Source organism: Carettochelys insculpta, chromosome 12 (assembly GCF_033958435.1).
Source record: "Carettochelys insculpta isolate YL-2023 chromosome 12, ASM3395843v1, whole genome shotgun sequence".
Taxonomy (NCBI): domain Eukaryota; kingdom Metazoa; phylum Chordata; order Testudines; family Carettochelyidae; genus Carettochelys; species Carettochelys insculpta.
Window position 1 is genome coordinate 33,439,788 of NC_134148.1, and position 14,379 is coordinate 33,454,166.

General features: G+C 44.8%; 1 protein-coding gene across 1 annotated transcript in view; it reads left to right on the top strand.

The window, feature by feature from the left end:
* SLCO3A1 (solute carrier organic anion transporter family member 3A1) overlaps nt 1-14,379 on the top strand; it is a 239,262-nt gene that overhangs the window by 213,348 nt on the left and 11,535 nt on the right. Inside the window, exons 8-9 of the mRNA XM_075006755.1 lie at nt 3,860-4,035; nt 8,804-8,868. Of these exons, the coding sequence (XP_074862856.1) occupies nt 3,860-4,035; nt 8,804-8,868 (241 nt within the window). The remainder of the gene's footprint in view (nt 1-3,859; nt 4,036-8,803; nt 8,869-14,379) is intronic.

The window sequence follows — 14,379 nt, forward strand, 5'->3', positions numbered from 1 at the left end:
CACCCCCTCCTCTTTCCCAGTCTCCTGCCCCTTCTTCACCCAAATTCCCTCCCAGACTCCAGACCTCCTCCTGCACCCCAGTCTCTTATCCAAAGCCTCCCGTGCACACCCAGTCTCCATCCCAGACCCTGCACCTCCATTAATAGCATGGAAGAATGCAGCCCTTGACCACTTACCAGATTCTTCTCTACATGCCCCTTTGGCTCAGGCAAGCAGAATCCTCAGAGATTCAGAGATCCATCAGCTCATGGGACTAAGGGGACTTCGAAGTAGGCTGGGTCCTTTCGAAAAGGAGCCCCGTCAGGACGAGCCGCACGGCGGCGAGGTGCGTCAATTTCGAAGTGCCGCGGCCGCCCGCATGCTAATGAAGCGCTGAATATGCATTTCAGCGCTTCATTAGTAAACTTCAAAATGGCCATTTGCGTGGCCATTTCGAAGTTTGGGGGCTAGTGTAGACGTAGCCCTAGATGGGTTCGTTGATATTATACACGTGTTGAGCCAGCAGTTACTTTTTACTGGGGCATAAAATTCTCTCCATGTTTTCTTACTGCACTGTGTGTTTCCAATCATGTCTCTCTGCTCTCCCTCTCCTTAAATGGTCTGTAATGGGAGTCTGTAGTCTGCTCCCTTATATTGCCTTTCCCAACGAATGTCATTGTTCTTTGCAATGAAGTTGCTCTGCAGAGAGGTTTTGAGTTTATTAGTGCTATGGGGGCACAGGGGTGGCACTTCCATATCAGCAATTTCTTTTTCTAACCACTCTTCCACTCCCAGTGACCCCCGTGGGTTAAGGAACTGTCTGTATATCTGTTTGTTTTATGGGGTTGTGTTTCAATGTCCCCTTTAGCTGGGGGCACGTGAATTCCAAAGCTAGTGTTATAGTGCTGAAGTCTTGAGGGTTCACAGCAAAATGCCAGCCTGTCCCTTGTCAGTCAGATCCAGGTATTTAAAAGCACAAAACACAGGTAATTTACACACGCCATTTCCCCAAGAAATTGAGCCCCTCGGTGTGCAAGTATCGCCTGTGTTCAGAAATCTGGTTCTTGGCACATGAGCTGTTGAGCTGCAGAAAGACACCAACAAATTTACTACAGAATGGAGATGGGATTGAAGAGCAGTCCAGGAAAATCAATAGCAATTTGGCACTTGTAGCAAAATATTGCTTCTTCATAGGAGAGGATGAATGACAGTGTTTGATGTCGGTGTGTTGCTATAACACTTTATGGTGTCAGTAACAAAGGATCAAAGGTCTCCTAGATAAGAACTAGAAAGAGCATTAAAAAAAGTTTGCATTCAGTTCTAGCACTGGTGCAATGCTCTAAGGTAACACCTTTGGTGCGAGGTGATTGAAAGGAGGTGAAGGGGACAAAGATTGGGCTGCGTTGCAAGACAAATATGGACTCCAGGATATGCTGTGAGCTCCTTGTGGATGGTGGAACTACCATGTTATTCTGACTTGCCAGCGTCCAGGAGCAGTGCTCCCTGTGAACTAAGCAGCTGGGTGGCTGCCCTGGAGAGATTTGGGGGCTGCCCAGCTGATTAGCAAGGGTTCACAGGCACCCACAGTGAGCAGCACATGTTTCTACTAGTGGTGTACATCCACACATACCTTGGTACACATCACAAAATTTATTCCACCCACAGATGGAAAAACTTAGGGAGAACACTGGCCAGACGGTTTTCTGTCTGAGTCTGATTCCCATTACTGTGCAGCCTTTGTCATTCTCTCTAAAGTAACAAAACACATATTTGCCCTGTATTTATCATAAATGTAGGAAAACTTGTGCTAACTCTGTGCTGGTTTAATTACATCTGTTTTGGATTCAGATACGTAAGAGCAGAATTGGGCCCAATGCATAGAACAGATGGGTCTCTCCTTCCCACTGTGTGTAAATCCCATGGAATGATCAGTGCATAGGATTGTGGCCCAGTTGGCTTCCTGAATAGTCAGCCATTCCCATAACAAATGGGGTAGCAAGGTTACCTTACACCCTATCTGTGCTGGGGGGTTTTGCAGCAGGATAGTTATTCCAGTACGGGCACATTGGTACCACCTGCTATGGAGATGCACCATGCAGAGTTTGCACTGCCAAGGTTCAGCTGTTAACTTACCAGGACAAGTCACACCAGTGGAGCTCATCTGCATTAGGCCTTTGAGCTGGAGTAACTACAAAAATACAGTTGCACTGATGATTTTGCCCTTGTCTAGACAAGCCTTCAGGAGGCCCTTTCACTGGTGGGAGAAGACCTCTTCACATTCATTACTGCCTGCCAGCTGTACAGGCACCTGCAGTCATATCATTAACGCTACTAGTTTCACAGATCTCTGAGGGTTTTTTCCCTGCCACACTCCATGCAGTTATATTAGAAGGCAATGTTTTTGACTCCTATGCAGAGAAAGAGATCAATGTCAGAAAGAAAAGATGGGTCCCCATGGATCCTAGAGTCTGAAGAGGCACTGAACTAGAACATGTGCCGTTGTGAATCTCTAAAGAAACCCCCAGCCTACAAACAAAGGAATTTCTATTTGAACCTTGGAGGGTTTATGATATTTTATTTTATTTTTGTGCTCCCTGTTCTTAGATGCTTGTGACCTGCAAGCCTAACAGCCTTGCATAGACAACCAATGAATCATATATGATCATATTGGCTCTGTATTCATTAAAGGATTCCTTGCTATTGTTGTGTGCCTTAATTCTGCTGACATCCCTGCCATCAGAAATTCCAGGAGGGGTGAGCGCAAAAACATCTGTGCCTGGAAAACAAAGTCTCTTTTGACGTGCTCTACCGGCAGGAAAGATCAAAGGGAATGCAGTCGCTTTTTCTGCCTTCTGATCGTATGTTGATAAGCTTTATCTTGCCTGACTGTAGCTTTCAATTCTGTGCAAATCCTTCTCAACTAGATGGCATCTGTTAGCTCTGTAATACACTTGAGGTTGTTTCCATAATCACCAGCGTCTCTGTCGCCTTCCCTTTGATACCTAGCTGGCGATGAGTTGGCACACATCCTGGCCCTCTCCCCACCATTGTTCCAGGCTCCAGAACGAGGCAATGAACCTGCAGTTGGGAGACGTGCCTCCTTCTAGTACAGTGCTTCTCAACTTTTATTTAAAAAGTAGCTCTTCTTCCAAAAAAAAAAAAAAGAAATACATAATAAATACCCCCAGCACCTACAATTTTCAGGCACACAATTTTTTTTTCTACCATTGCAACACGTTTGTTTAAACAACTGAATTGTAGCTGGTTGGTTGGAAGAAATTGCCTATAGACAATAAACTTGCCATCGTACCTATGACTGTGCAAAAAAGATAAATAAAAGCTTAGATAAAATAAGTCCAATATTTTTATTCATAGAAAAGGGTGAGAAACACTGAGTTCACGCACCCTCTGGAATTGCTCTGAGTTCTCTGAACCACTGCTCTAGTACATGCCAAGGTACTTATAACAGCCAGGCAGACAGAGGTATGTTGGGAATTTGTTCTAACTTTAATATGACAATGCCTTATCCGGATGTGTACCTACAAAGGTCCTTCTTTTCTTCTTTGCACAAGAGTCCAACTTGGTGATCACTTTCTTATAGCCACATTCATCTGAGCTGGGAAAGGATAGAGGGCAAAAATAAGGAGGAGGAGAAAAGAACCAGGAGGAGAAGTTACCCTGCTGGTAGAATGCATTGGAGCTTCAGTTCTTTCGAAAAGCCTTTCCCACCAGCTCAGCAGATGACTTATTAGTGGCTAATTAATTGGCCACTGGAGAGTGCCCACCTCCAAGCTGGCAAACCCGCTCCTTGCAATGTGCCCTTGTTTTGAAAAGTGGGCCCTGTTCTCCTTTAACCCTCGCGCTTTGTGATCCCTTCCAGAATCTCACGGGCTGTGCATGCCTCAGTTTGGTCCCAGCCGAGAACGCTACAGTAATGCCTGGGAAATGCCCCAGTCCTGGCTGCCAAGAGGCCTTCTTGACATTCCTCTGCGTGATGTGTGTTTGCAGCATGATCGGAGCCATGGCGCAGACACCGTCAGTTATCATACTTATCAGGTAAGAGCCATGCTGAGGATCTGATGAGCCGTAGGCACTGACTTCCTCAGTTACTGGAGTGTGCTTGATCCTCCTCTGCCTCCTGTACTGCCTCTCCCTCACCCCCTTGGATGCTGCTGAGCAGCTGATCAGAGTGGGCAGGAGGCGCTGGGGAGAGAGAGGCGCTGATCCGCGGGGTTGCCAGAGGATGCTGAGCACTCAGTTAGCGCTTATGTCATGAGCTCTTGAACCATCACTTCCTTCCCCAGTCTGCAGCAGATTCTTTGGAAACTGAAAGGCTCCTCCCCCTGCGGGTAGACGGAAGAGAACTGTTCTTGCCCACAGGCCATGGGTGCGTGGGCAGGATGGACTGAGTGCCTCCATCTACCATTGGAATTCACAGGTGCTGCAGATCTCAGGATTTGACTATGTTCGAGTGGGTGAACACTCCAAAATTACCCACCCTTGTACTTCCAGCTGCACTGCATTCAGCCCATTGGTTCCCTTTGGGTTCAATGGGGATTCAGGCTCTATGAAAACCAGTCTCCTAGTGATGTGTGCAGTTCCCATTTAGTCCCCTGGAACAAGCAGCATTCCAAGAAGAGTGGCAGCTGCTGGATGCTGGGAAGTTTTCACAGGTGTCTGCCTGTCACCCTTCATTATTTTTTTCTAGGAGGGCTGCTTGTGCCCGAGCCCCTTTGAGGTGCTAGAAGCACTGTTCTGCCACTCTGCACGGCTGTGGCGGGGGGACCTAGTACCATGGTCCCAGCAGCACTACGGGTGACTGCCCATGGCTACGCCCCTCCCACCCTTGGCCCCACCCCTTCCAGTGGCATGGAGCTGGGCCCCTCTCCTACTTTGCCTGCGGTGGCTGTTGGCCCCATTGCTTGCACACAACTATCTACCCTGAAATGCATGTGCATACCTAACTTTGCCTTTATTCAGAATCACTGCCTTATCCATGCCATGGTTTACAGCCTGTGCTAACCAGAGCTACAATAGGCAGATCCATTCTGCAGCAAGAAAAGTTCCAATAAAGTTCAATCAATAGGGTCTCCATTAGAGGCACTTTTTAGCAGATGTCAAGTAGATCTTCTATGCGAGGGCAGTCTCCCTGCAGGGTACAGGAAGAGATATTCCACTTGCTAGTTCATTTCTCTCCTGGCATCTGCTCTAGCTAAATGGAAATGAAATGTTCAGCAATCGCTATTGTGGCAAATGTAATTTGAGGCTTGAAGTGTTCTTTGTTGAGGGAAATTATCAGCACTTGTAGGATCCTGAACAGATTCATCTTAATGTGCACCTTCAAATGAGACTACCAATGGCCAGGCAAGAAAAAGATTGCAAAAGAAAATGTTAGAGAACTTCATTTCACAAACCTTTGAACTAGGCAGTTCACCGCACTGAAGGCCGTATCTTGACTGTATTCCCACCAGGACTTTAGTTGTCGATCATAATGCACAGAGGAGAATCAGTGAAAGGCTGAGCATCCACTGGACCTGGGACGCTCCACAGGTTTGAAGCAACTGGTTCCTCAAACTGCTCTGACTAGATTCAGTGGAAATATTCACACTAATTTCAGTGGGTGTTAGATAAGATCCTAAAGACACAAAAACAAAGGGAGGAAAGGGAGGAATAAGATGGCTGGTAAGTGTGTTTACCAAAAAAAAAAAAAAAAAGAATCAGAAAAAAATATTTTTTTAAAAAATTTTCACTGAAAAATCAAAAAATGAATGTTTTCAATTTTTTTTGTTTTTCACTGAAAAAACCTTAAAGCTGCAAATGAAAACCTTTAACATCCCCCCCACCCGCAAAAAAGCAAAATACTGCAACCTATGTAAGAAAATGAACTGAGGTAAAGTTTAGTAACAGCGAGAAGGCTGTGCTAGTCTACACACTATCAAAACAAAAAAGCAGTCCAGTAGCACTTTAAAGACTAACAAAGAATTTATTAGGTGATGAGCTTTCGTGGGACAGACCCACTTCTTCAGATCATAACCAGACCAGAACAGACTCAATATTTAAGGCACAAAGAACCAAAAATAGTAATCAAGGTTGACAAATCAGAAAAATATTATCAAGGTGAGCAAATGAGAAAGTAGAGGGGTGGCAGGGGGAGTCAAGAATTAGATTAAGCGAAGTATGCAAAAGAGCCCCTATAATGACCTAAAAAAATCCCATCCCGGTTCAAACCACATGTTAATGTGTCAAATTTGAATATAAAAGAGAGTTCAGCAGCCTCTCTTTCCAAAGTGTTGTGAAAATTTCTCTTTAGTAAGACACATACTTTCAGGTCATTAACAGAATGGCCGACTCCATTAAAGTGGTGGCTGACGGGTTTGTGGGTCAGGAGTGTTTTTATGTCCGTTTTATGCCCATTATTTCTTTGTCTCTGTCCAATATACAGAGCATCTGGGCATTGTTGGCACATGATGTCATATATGATGTTGGTTGAGGAACATGAGAATGTGCCTGTGATTCTGTGAATAACCTGGTTAGGTCCAGTGCTGGTATCTCCAGATAGATATGTGGACAAAGTTGGCAGCAGGCTTTGTTGCAAGGAAAAGTTCCAGGCAGCTACTCCAAGATAGGCCCAAAAAAGCCAAGAACAGAACACCACTGGTTATTACCTACTGCCCCCAACTCAAACCACTGCAACGCATTATTAAAGACCTACAGCCTATCCTTAATCAGGATGCCACACTCCAGAAGGCCCTAGGTGACAGACCTGTTCTCTCCTACAGACAACCTCCCAACCTTATGAGGATTCTCACCTACAACCACAGCCTATATCGCAGGAACACCAGTCCTGGCACTTTGCTGGCAACAAAGCCCATTGCCAACTTTGTCCGCATATCTATTCTGGAGATACCATCACTGGACCTAACCAGGTTATTCACAGAAACACGGGCACATTCTCATGTTCCTCAACTAACATCATATATGCCATCATGTGCCAACAATGCGCAGATGCTTTGTATATTGGACAGACTTAAAACTCTCTTAGACAAAGAATTAATGGGCATAAAACAGACATAAAATCATTCCTGATCCACAAACTGGTCAGCCACCACTTTAATGGAGTGGGGCATTCTGTTACTGACCTGAAAGTTTGTGTCTTACTAAAGAGGAATTTTCACACTACTTTGGAAAGAGAGGTTGCTGAACTCTCTTTTATACTCAAATTCAACACATTAACACATGGTTTGAACCGAGATGCGAATTTTTATGTCATTATAGGGGCTCTTTTGCATACTTGCTTTAACCTAGTTCTTGACTTCCCCCTGCCTTCTGCCCCTCTACTTTCTGATTTGCTCACCTTGATAATATTTTTCTGATTCGTCAACCTTAATTACTATTGTTGGTTCTCTGTGCCTTAGATATTGAGTCTGTTCTGGTATGGCTATGGTCTGAAGAAGTGGGTCTGTCCCACAAAGTCTCATCACCTAATAAATTTTGTTAGTCTTTAAAGTGCTGCTGGACTGCTTTTTTGTTTTGAGGTAAAGTTTGGTTTCCTCCATTCTTTACCTTTTCCTTTCCTTTCACAAGATCTCTTTTGTGTCAGGCAATTAACCACTGGAACACCTGTGGGGGTGTGGACGTGGATAATTCATCGCTTGAAGTCTTTAATTCAGTAATGGGTGTCTTTTTAAAAGCTTCAAAGGGCTAGCCATGCTAGTCTGTTTCAGCAAAAACAAGGAGTCTGGCGGCACCTTAAAGACTAAGGTACCTTAAAGACTAATTTGTACCTCACAAAAGTTTATGCCCCAATAAATTTGTTATTCTTAAAAATGCCACTGAACTCTTTGTTGTTTTTTTTCCCCCTAAAAGTTGGTCCCCTCCATTGCCCATGTATATGGAGCACCCATTACTTTCAAGACCTACTAGAGAGCATGCAAGGGATTAATAGAAGCAGGGATCTGACACTTTTAAGTTTCCTTTCAATGCAGACTCTTTCATCAGGGGTTCATGGCCCTATTTCACCAAACCCTTATGCAGTGTGGAACATAAAGTGCTCAATAAGAGACAGCGTGTTCATGATCAAATTAATCCCTAGTGAAATTCCAATTACTTCACTGGGTTTATACCAGTGGCATGCTTTCACCTGTCGCAATCTATGAATTGTGTGAATGGGAAGTTAATTACTGTTGTTAAGGTATCTTCGTAGATTAATGCCAGATAGAATGAGCTACATTCAAAGTAAAGGGTTATGATTAGCCTGGCCTATTATCTTCCCAATTTAAAACTAATCGGAAACTAATCTGACTTTCACACACATCACTCTGTAGGGGCAAGACAGCATGTGAACCTTTGCTGATCTGGCTGATTTACAAGGTAGAGCTGGGAATGGCAACTTGGCTGTTTGTCCTCGTTGCTTTTTTGCTACCGATTTCCTCCATGATGCCCCACGCCCAATTTAGTTATCATAAAAAGAATTTTGTTGGTTTATATCTTGCTGGTTTATATCTTCAAAGCAGCTGGGGCCTGAAAAGTAAATGATAATTTACCTGGATAGGATTTGCATTTTCTCCTTCGAATGACAAGATTAGCTCCCATTATTAACAGCACAGCTAAATTCCAGGACTTAACCTGTGGCTGAAGTTGCAATTATTTTTCAGGCTGCAGGCTATTGGGCCAAGGGGGAAGAAAAGAAAAGAAGCCCACAAATGATTTTCTGAGGAGGTGACAGTGGCATCCTGATTGACAGCAAAGCACAGTGACAGGGTTTTTTTAATTAAAGCGGGACGATAACCATCCATTTCCCTCTCTCCCTTTCTCCTCTGTACAGAACAGTGAGCCCTGAACTTAAGTCTTATGCTTTGGGGGTGCTTTTCCTGCTGCTCCGTTTGTTAGGTATGTGCAATTTCTTCTTTATTCCCCTGCACCCTAAAAATGAATTGAAGGTTTATATGTGAATCAAGCTGTGAATGTCTACCAGTGGCACTGGCAGCCACCATGGACCCTGGGGTAAGATGAGTGTATGCGGGGGAGACTGGCTTGATGCCCCTGGAAGGGGTTGAGCTTCAGGTGGGAGGGGTGGGGCCAAGGCAAATCAGTCCTTAACAGTGCCCAGAGTATGATGCTGGTTCTTCCCCACCCCATCCCCACTTCTGAGAGCTGCGTGGCTGTAGCCAGCAGCTCCGGACCTCACTGAAACACCAGATCATTATGCAGTTGTCCCCTTTGCCCCACTTCCCACTACATCGGCAGGCCTGATGTCTACTGATTGCCCCCTGCCTGGGTTTGGATGTTGAATGCCTGTCCAGTTGTGCTATTTATCGAAGGAAGATCCAAACTCTTCTCTGCAGTACAGGTGGAAGGGCATCAGATGGGTCCTAACACATGCCTGTCCTGCCATTCCATCATCCTCAGGTTGGAATCATGATGTTAAGTGAGAATCCCTCCCAACTAGTAAATTGTCCACAGTCATTATTAACATGTCAGCAACTTGTGAAATTACTTCTTTGGTGCGCTGCTGACTTACAGGGATAAACGGTTTCACACTGCTTTGTGGACGGGAGCTTAATTACTCCACTGGGTGGCAGCTGAGCCGTCCTGCTCTCTGGGAGAGGAAAACAAAAGAGGAAACAAACAAGCTGAACCTTAGTGGTGTTGCCTGGCTTAATCTCTCATTAAAATACCTCTAGTCAAACCATTGGATCAACGTATGTCTCTTCATGCCTGAATAAAAGGGAAAAACGTTATCTGTAATTGTTTTTTTTTTCCTGGAAATAAGAGGGCTGTAGGGGAGCAGATTTGAAGGCACAGCCCCTGTTTCTCAGAACTTTGGTCAAAATTTCTCTGTGATCCATTGATTGGGTCATTGTCAATGATGTGTTCGGTTGGTATTCTGCTGATGGGTTTCTGCTGATTTAGTGGGCCAGCTTTCACTCCCACCCAGTAGGAACTAAAAGCCTTGTCTACACGTGCACGCTATTTCGAAGTAGCGGCACTAACTTCGAAATAGCGCCCGTCACGGCTACACGTGTTGGGCGCTATTTCTACGTTAACATCGACGTTAGGCGGCAAGACGTCGAAGCCGCTAACCCCATGAGGGGATGGAAATAGCGCACTACTTCGAAGTTGAATGTCGAAGTAGGGCATGTGTAGACAATCCGCGTCCCGTAACATCGAAATAGCGGGGTCCGCCATGCTGGCCATCAGCTGAGGGGTTGAGAGATGCGCTCTCTCCAGCCCCGGCGGGGCTCTATGGTCACCGTGTGCAGCAGCCCTTAGCCCAGGGCTTCTGGCTGCTGCTGCTGCAGCTGGGGATCCATGCTGCATGCACAGGGTTTGCAACCACTTGTTGGCTCTGTGGATCTTGTGTTGTTTAGTGCAACTGTGTCTGGGAGGGGCCCTTTAAGGGAGTGGCTTGCTGTTGAGTCTGCCCTGTGACCCTGTCTGCAGCTGTGCCTGGCACTCTTATTTCGATGTGTGCTACTTTGGCGTGTAGACGTTCCCTGGCAGCGCCTAATTCGATGTGGTGCTGCGCAACGTCGATGTTGAACCTCGACGTTGCCAGCCCTGGAGGACGTGTAGACGTTATTCATCGAAATAAGCTACTTCGAAGTAGGCTTCACGTGTAGACATAGCTAAAGATACCCTTTTTCCATGAGTGCTTCCCTGATTCCACTGAGCGAAGAACAATCCCGTCTGATTATATACTTGAGGAATCTGGCTCTGTGTTAATTCCACATAGAGTTTTTTGCATCATAGATCTGTCCCCTTTATGGTTGTAGCAGAAGGGATTTAACACGTCATGTGACAATGTGGTATAGATGGAAGTGCCACTATTCCAGTGAAGCACTTCAGGATTTGGCTACTCATTTCTTCTACTACTTGATTCTTTACCCGTGCGGTTCATTGGCCTTCTCTGGAGCAGCCTGTTTTCTCTCACAGAAGGGTGCCAAAAACCCCACAGTCCAGGTATCTCACTGAATAGTCTTGGGGTGCAAGGTCCCTATTATTTTGCATCAGAATTCTGGCACCAAGCTTTTCACCAGTAGGCAGTGAGATGGTTGTGTATAAAGGCCCAATCCATCTGCTGCTGAAATCAATGGGACTCTTTCAGCACGGGTAGAAAGTGTGAAATGCACTTCCTCATCAAACCCTAAATGCTTTCCTCAATGTGCCGAAAAGAGGAAAACACCACGTGCTTTTGACGGCTGGCCCAGTGCCAAGAGAAATCACGGACTTTGGACCAGGCCCTTAGAGCACAACACTTCCTTTCACTGTCCATGCCGCTGTAGGTTCTTGTCCTCAGCTCTTGAAAGCAGAATCCCAGATGCAGGACCTGGCACTTAAGCAAGGAAGGGAAGATGTTTGTAAGTTTTCATTACAGATATAAATGTATTTGCAATGTTAGTTACAAATTTTCTATTATTGTTGTAGCTTATTAATGTTGGTGAAGTCAGTATGTATAATGCTCATAGGGCTAGGTTCTGTCACCCATACTTGGGAAGAAAAGCACTGTACTCATCCAGCTGTCCCCTTGACACTGCAGTAACTTTTCTATAGCAAAACACAGGCCACCCTAACATAGCAGAATCCCTGTGGAACACATGAATACACCCAGGAGGATACCAGCTCTGAGACTACTTGAAGGGTATAATGCTACTCAGTGTGAGTGAAGGTATCCAAAACTCACCCTTAATAATTTGAGGTTTGAGTCTAGATTAAATTTTAAAAGCTTTTTTCAGTTTACCTTTAAGCTTAGATTTATAAAGGGACCAATAGCAGCTTCTTCTCAAGCCAAGGAAGACTATTAAATATCGCAGGCATGAGACCCAGAGGTACAATCTGAGTTAATAGACTTTAGTAAGACAGAGATTGCTTCTTTAAACAGCCCTGTAGTTTCTGAACTAAAATAAATATAGCAGCAACTTGTGCAATGTTTTGCAATATGAAGTAAAGCATGATTGAATCTCTTTAATATTCAGCATAACAACATGAAACATGATTGAATTCTCCTGGTATGCTCCTGGATGAATTATCTTATTCCATAGGAATTGTGGGATGATAGCACAGCATATTAATGTCTTGGTATAAAAGTGTAATTGTGATTTCTTAGAAAAGAGACTAAAATAGTGCTGGTGGGGCCCCATTGGTACTGAAAGCTTCAGATAATGTATAAGAGGCTCTGATGTGGGGAGTATTTTCAAATACCATCTCACTTCTTCACATATGCTGTCATTGAAATAACCTGAATCAAAAGTACATATCTAAATAACTCCCTCCCCTGCCCCCACCCCCCATTGCTGGGGAAGTTCAAGATTTGGACTGGAATTTTGAATCCCACGCTTATCAGAAAGTGAAAACCTTTTGCAAATGGCACTAGTCAAACACTCTTGGTAATTCCATTCTGATTGCTTTGGCAAATGTCAGCATTAACTGTGCACATTGGAAACAGCAAATAGATTCATGCACAACAGTAAGATCCCATCCCAGATGGTGTTTTCACTTTGTCCCCAAAACAGGCAGCTCAAGTGCAATATCTGGTGACCACGGGAGTTTCTGATATGTATGTCTTAAAACCAGCCTCCGAGCATCACACAGTTTGACGGACTGAAGGAAAAAGGCTTACCCATCCAGCTGGGCTTTGGAGGCCATAAAGCCAGGGTGGACAAATACTCCTTCACAGGCTGGATCCAGACCTGATCCGGATGCAGTCCCCACGTCTATATTTACCTGCGCCTATGTGGGTATCAGGTGATCGTAGCTCTCATTGGCTGCAGATCGCCATTTGTGGACAATAGGAGCGGGGGGGGGGGGGGGAAGCGGTGTCCTGGTCTCCACTGCTTCCCAAAGCTCCCATTGACTGTGAACAGCCAACAAGATCTGCGATCATCCAGTACCCACAGAGGTGCAGGTAAATATAGTGGTAGTGACCCACCAAGGACTAACCCTGGCAGGCCACTGGTTGGTTGGTTGGTTGGTTTTTTTGCCCACCCTGTCATAAAATTTGCAGCCATAGACTTTCTGTAGCTCCAAAACATTCTAAATGTCAAGTCCATTCTCACTTCTTGGGTGTGTCTAGTCCTTGGTCTTGTGGCAACAGCCCCTGAAATGGTCATCAAATCAAGCAGCTAGTTTTCCTAAAGACCTCCATGTATTCACAGCCCCATCCAGCTCCAGTTTGGCTCTTGGACGGGTGAAATATCTCCCAAGAACTTAATGGTGTTCAGATGAGGGCATTTTGTTTAAGCCAACATCTAGTTCTCACACATCTTATTGTGGTGCTGTAGGGCCAGTCCAGCACTGGGAGCATAAATTGGATTCCATTCTGCCTCGTGTGTCATCAATACAACCTGCCAGTTTAGTTGTGGAGACACCCCAGCGAAATTTACAGATCCCTCTTTTAGTTTGCAGTTACCTGCTCTTATTTAAAAAGAAAATCACCTTTTAATGTGCAACAGCTTGATCTGCAGATCATGGAGAGAACAAACAGGGAGCTGTGCAGTGTCATTTTTCAGGGCACTGCCACACTTCACATTTGATGGCTCGAGCTAATACATCCAGTGATGGGAATAGCTTCCCATTTGATGAATAGAGCTAGTACTTCTTATGACAGCAGTAGCCAGTGATCTGTTTTTGTTTAGTGCTTTATACCCCTGGTGTTAATAACTTGCTAAAGTGAGTACTGAAAGCTGACATAGTCTGATAACGCCAGCATTTATTAGCCAATATGAAAGATCAAACAAAAATCTGCAGAGTTCTAGTAATTAGCAGAGTGAAATAAAGAGGTTTCATGTGCCAGAGGCAAAAGAGAAGATAACAATGTATTTGCATTCCTGGCATATATTGCCATGCAGCAAAGAAATGGCACTGATGACAATCTAAAGAGTGGTGCCTCATTTAAGCCAAGAAATCCAGGGTTAATGATGAAACTTGATCCTTAATTCATCATCTCTCTGCCACATAGTGCAGCCCATATGTTTCTCTATCTACTTACGTATTTCTAGGGCCAGGCCTATACTACTGGAGAAAGTCGACCTGAGATACACAACTCTATAGCAATGAGAAAAGTGTAGCTGGAGCTGACACACCTTAGGTTGAATTTCTGTGGTTTCCCCACAGCAGGAGGTCGACAGGAGAAACTCTCCCATTGATTTTACTTACTCCTTGCAACCCAGCAGCATACTAGGGTGGCATCAGTGGTCAATTTAGCTGGTCCTTACTAGACCTGATAAATTGAACCCTGGGAAATTGATCTCTAGAGCATTGATCTCCAAGTAAGGGAAGACAAGCCCTAGAGCTCCTCACTGTCTAGAAGTAGGAAGTCATTGGCCAAATTCCAATAGGAGACATTACGCCAACCTAGAATTTGCTCTGTGGTTTTATTGGAAATGATATTCTTCTTCACTT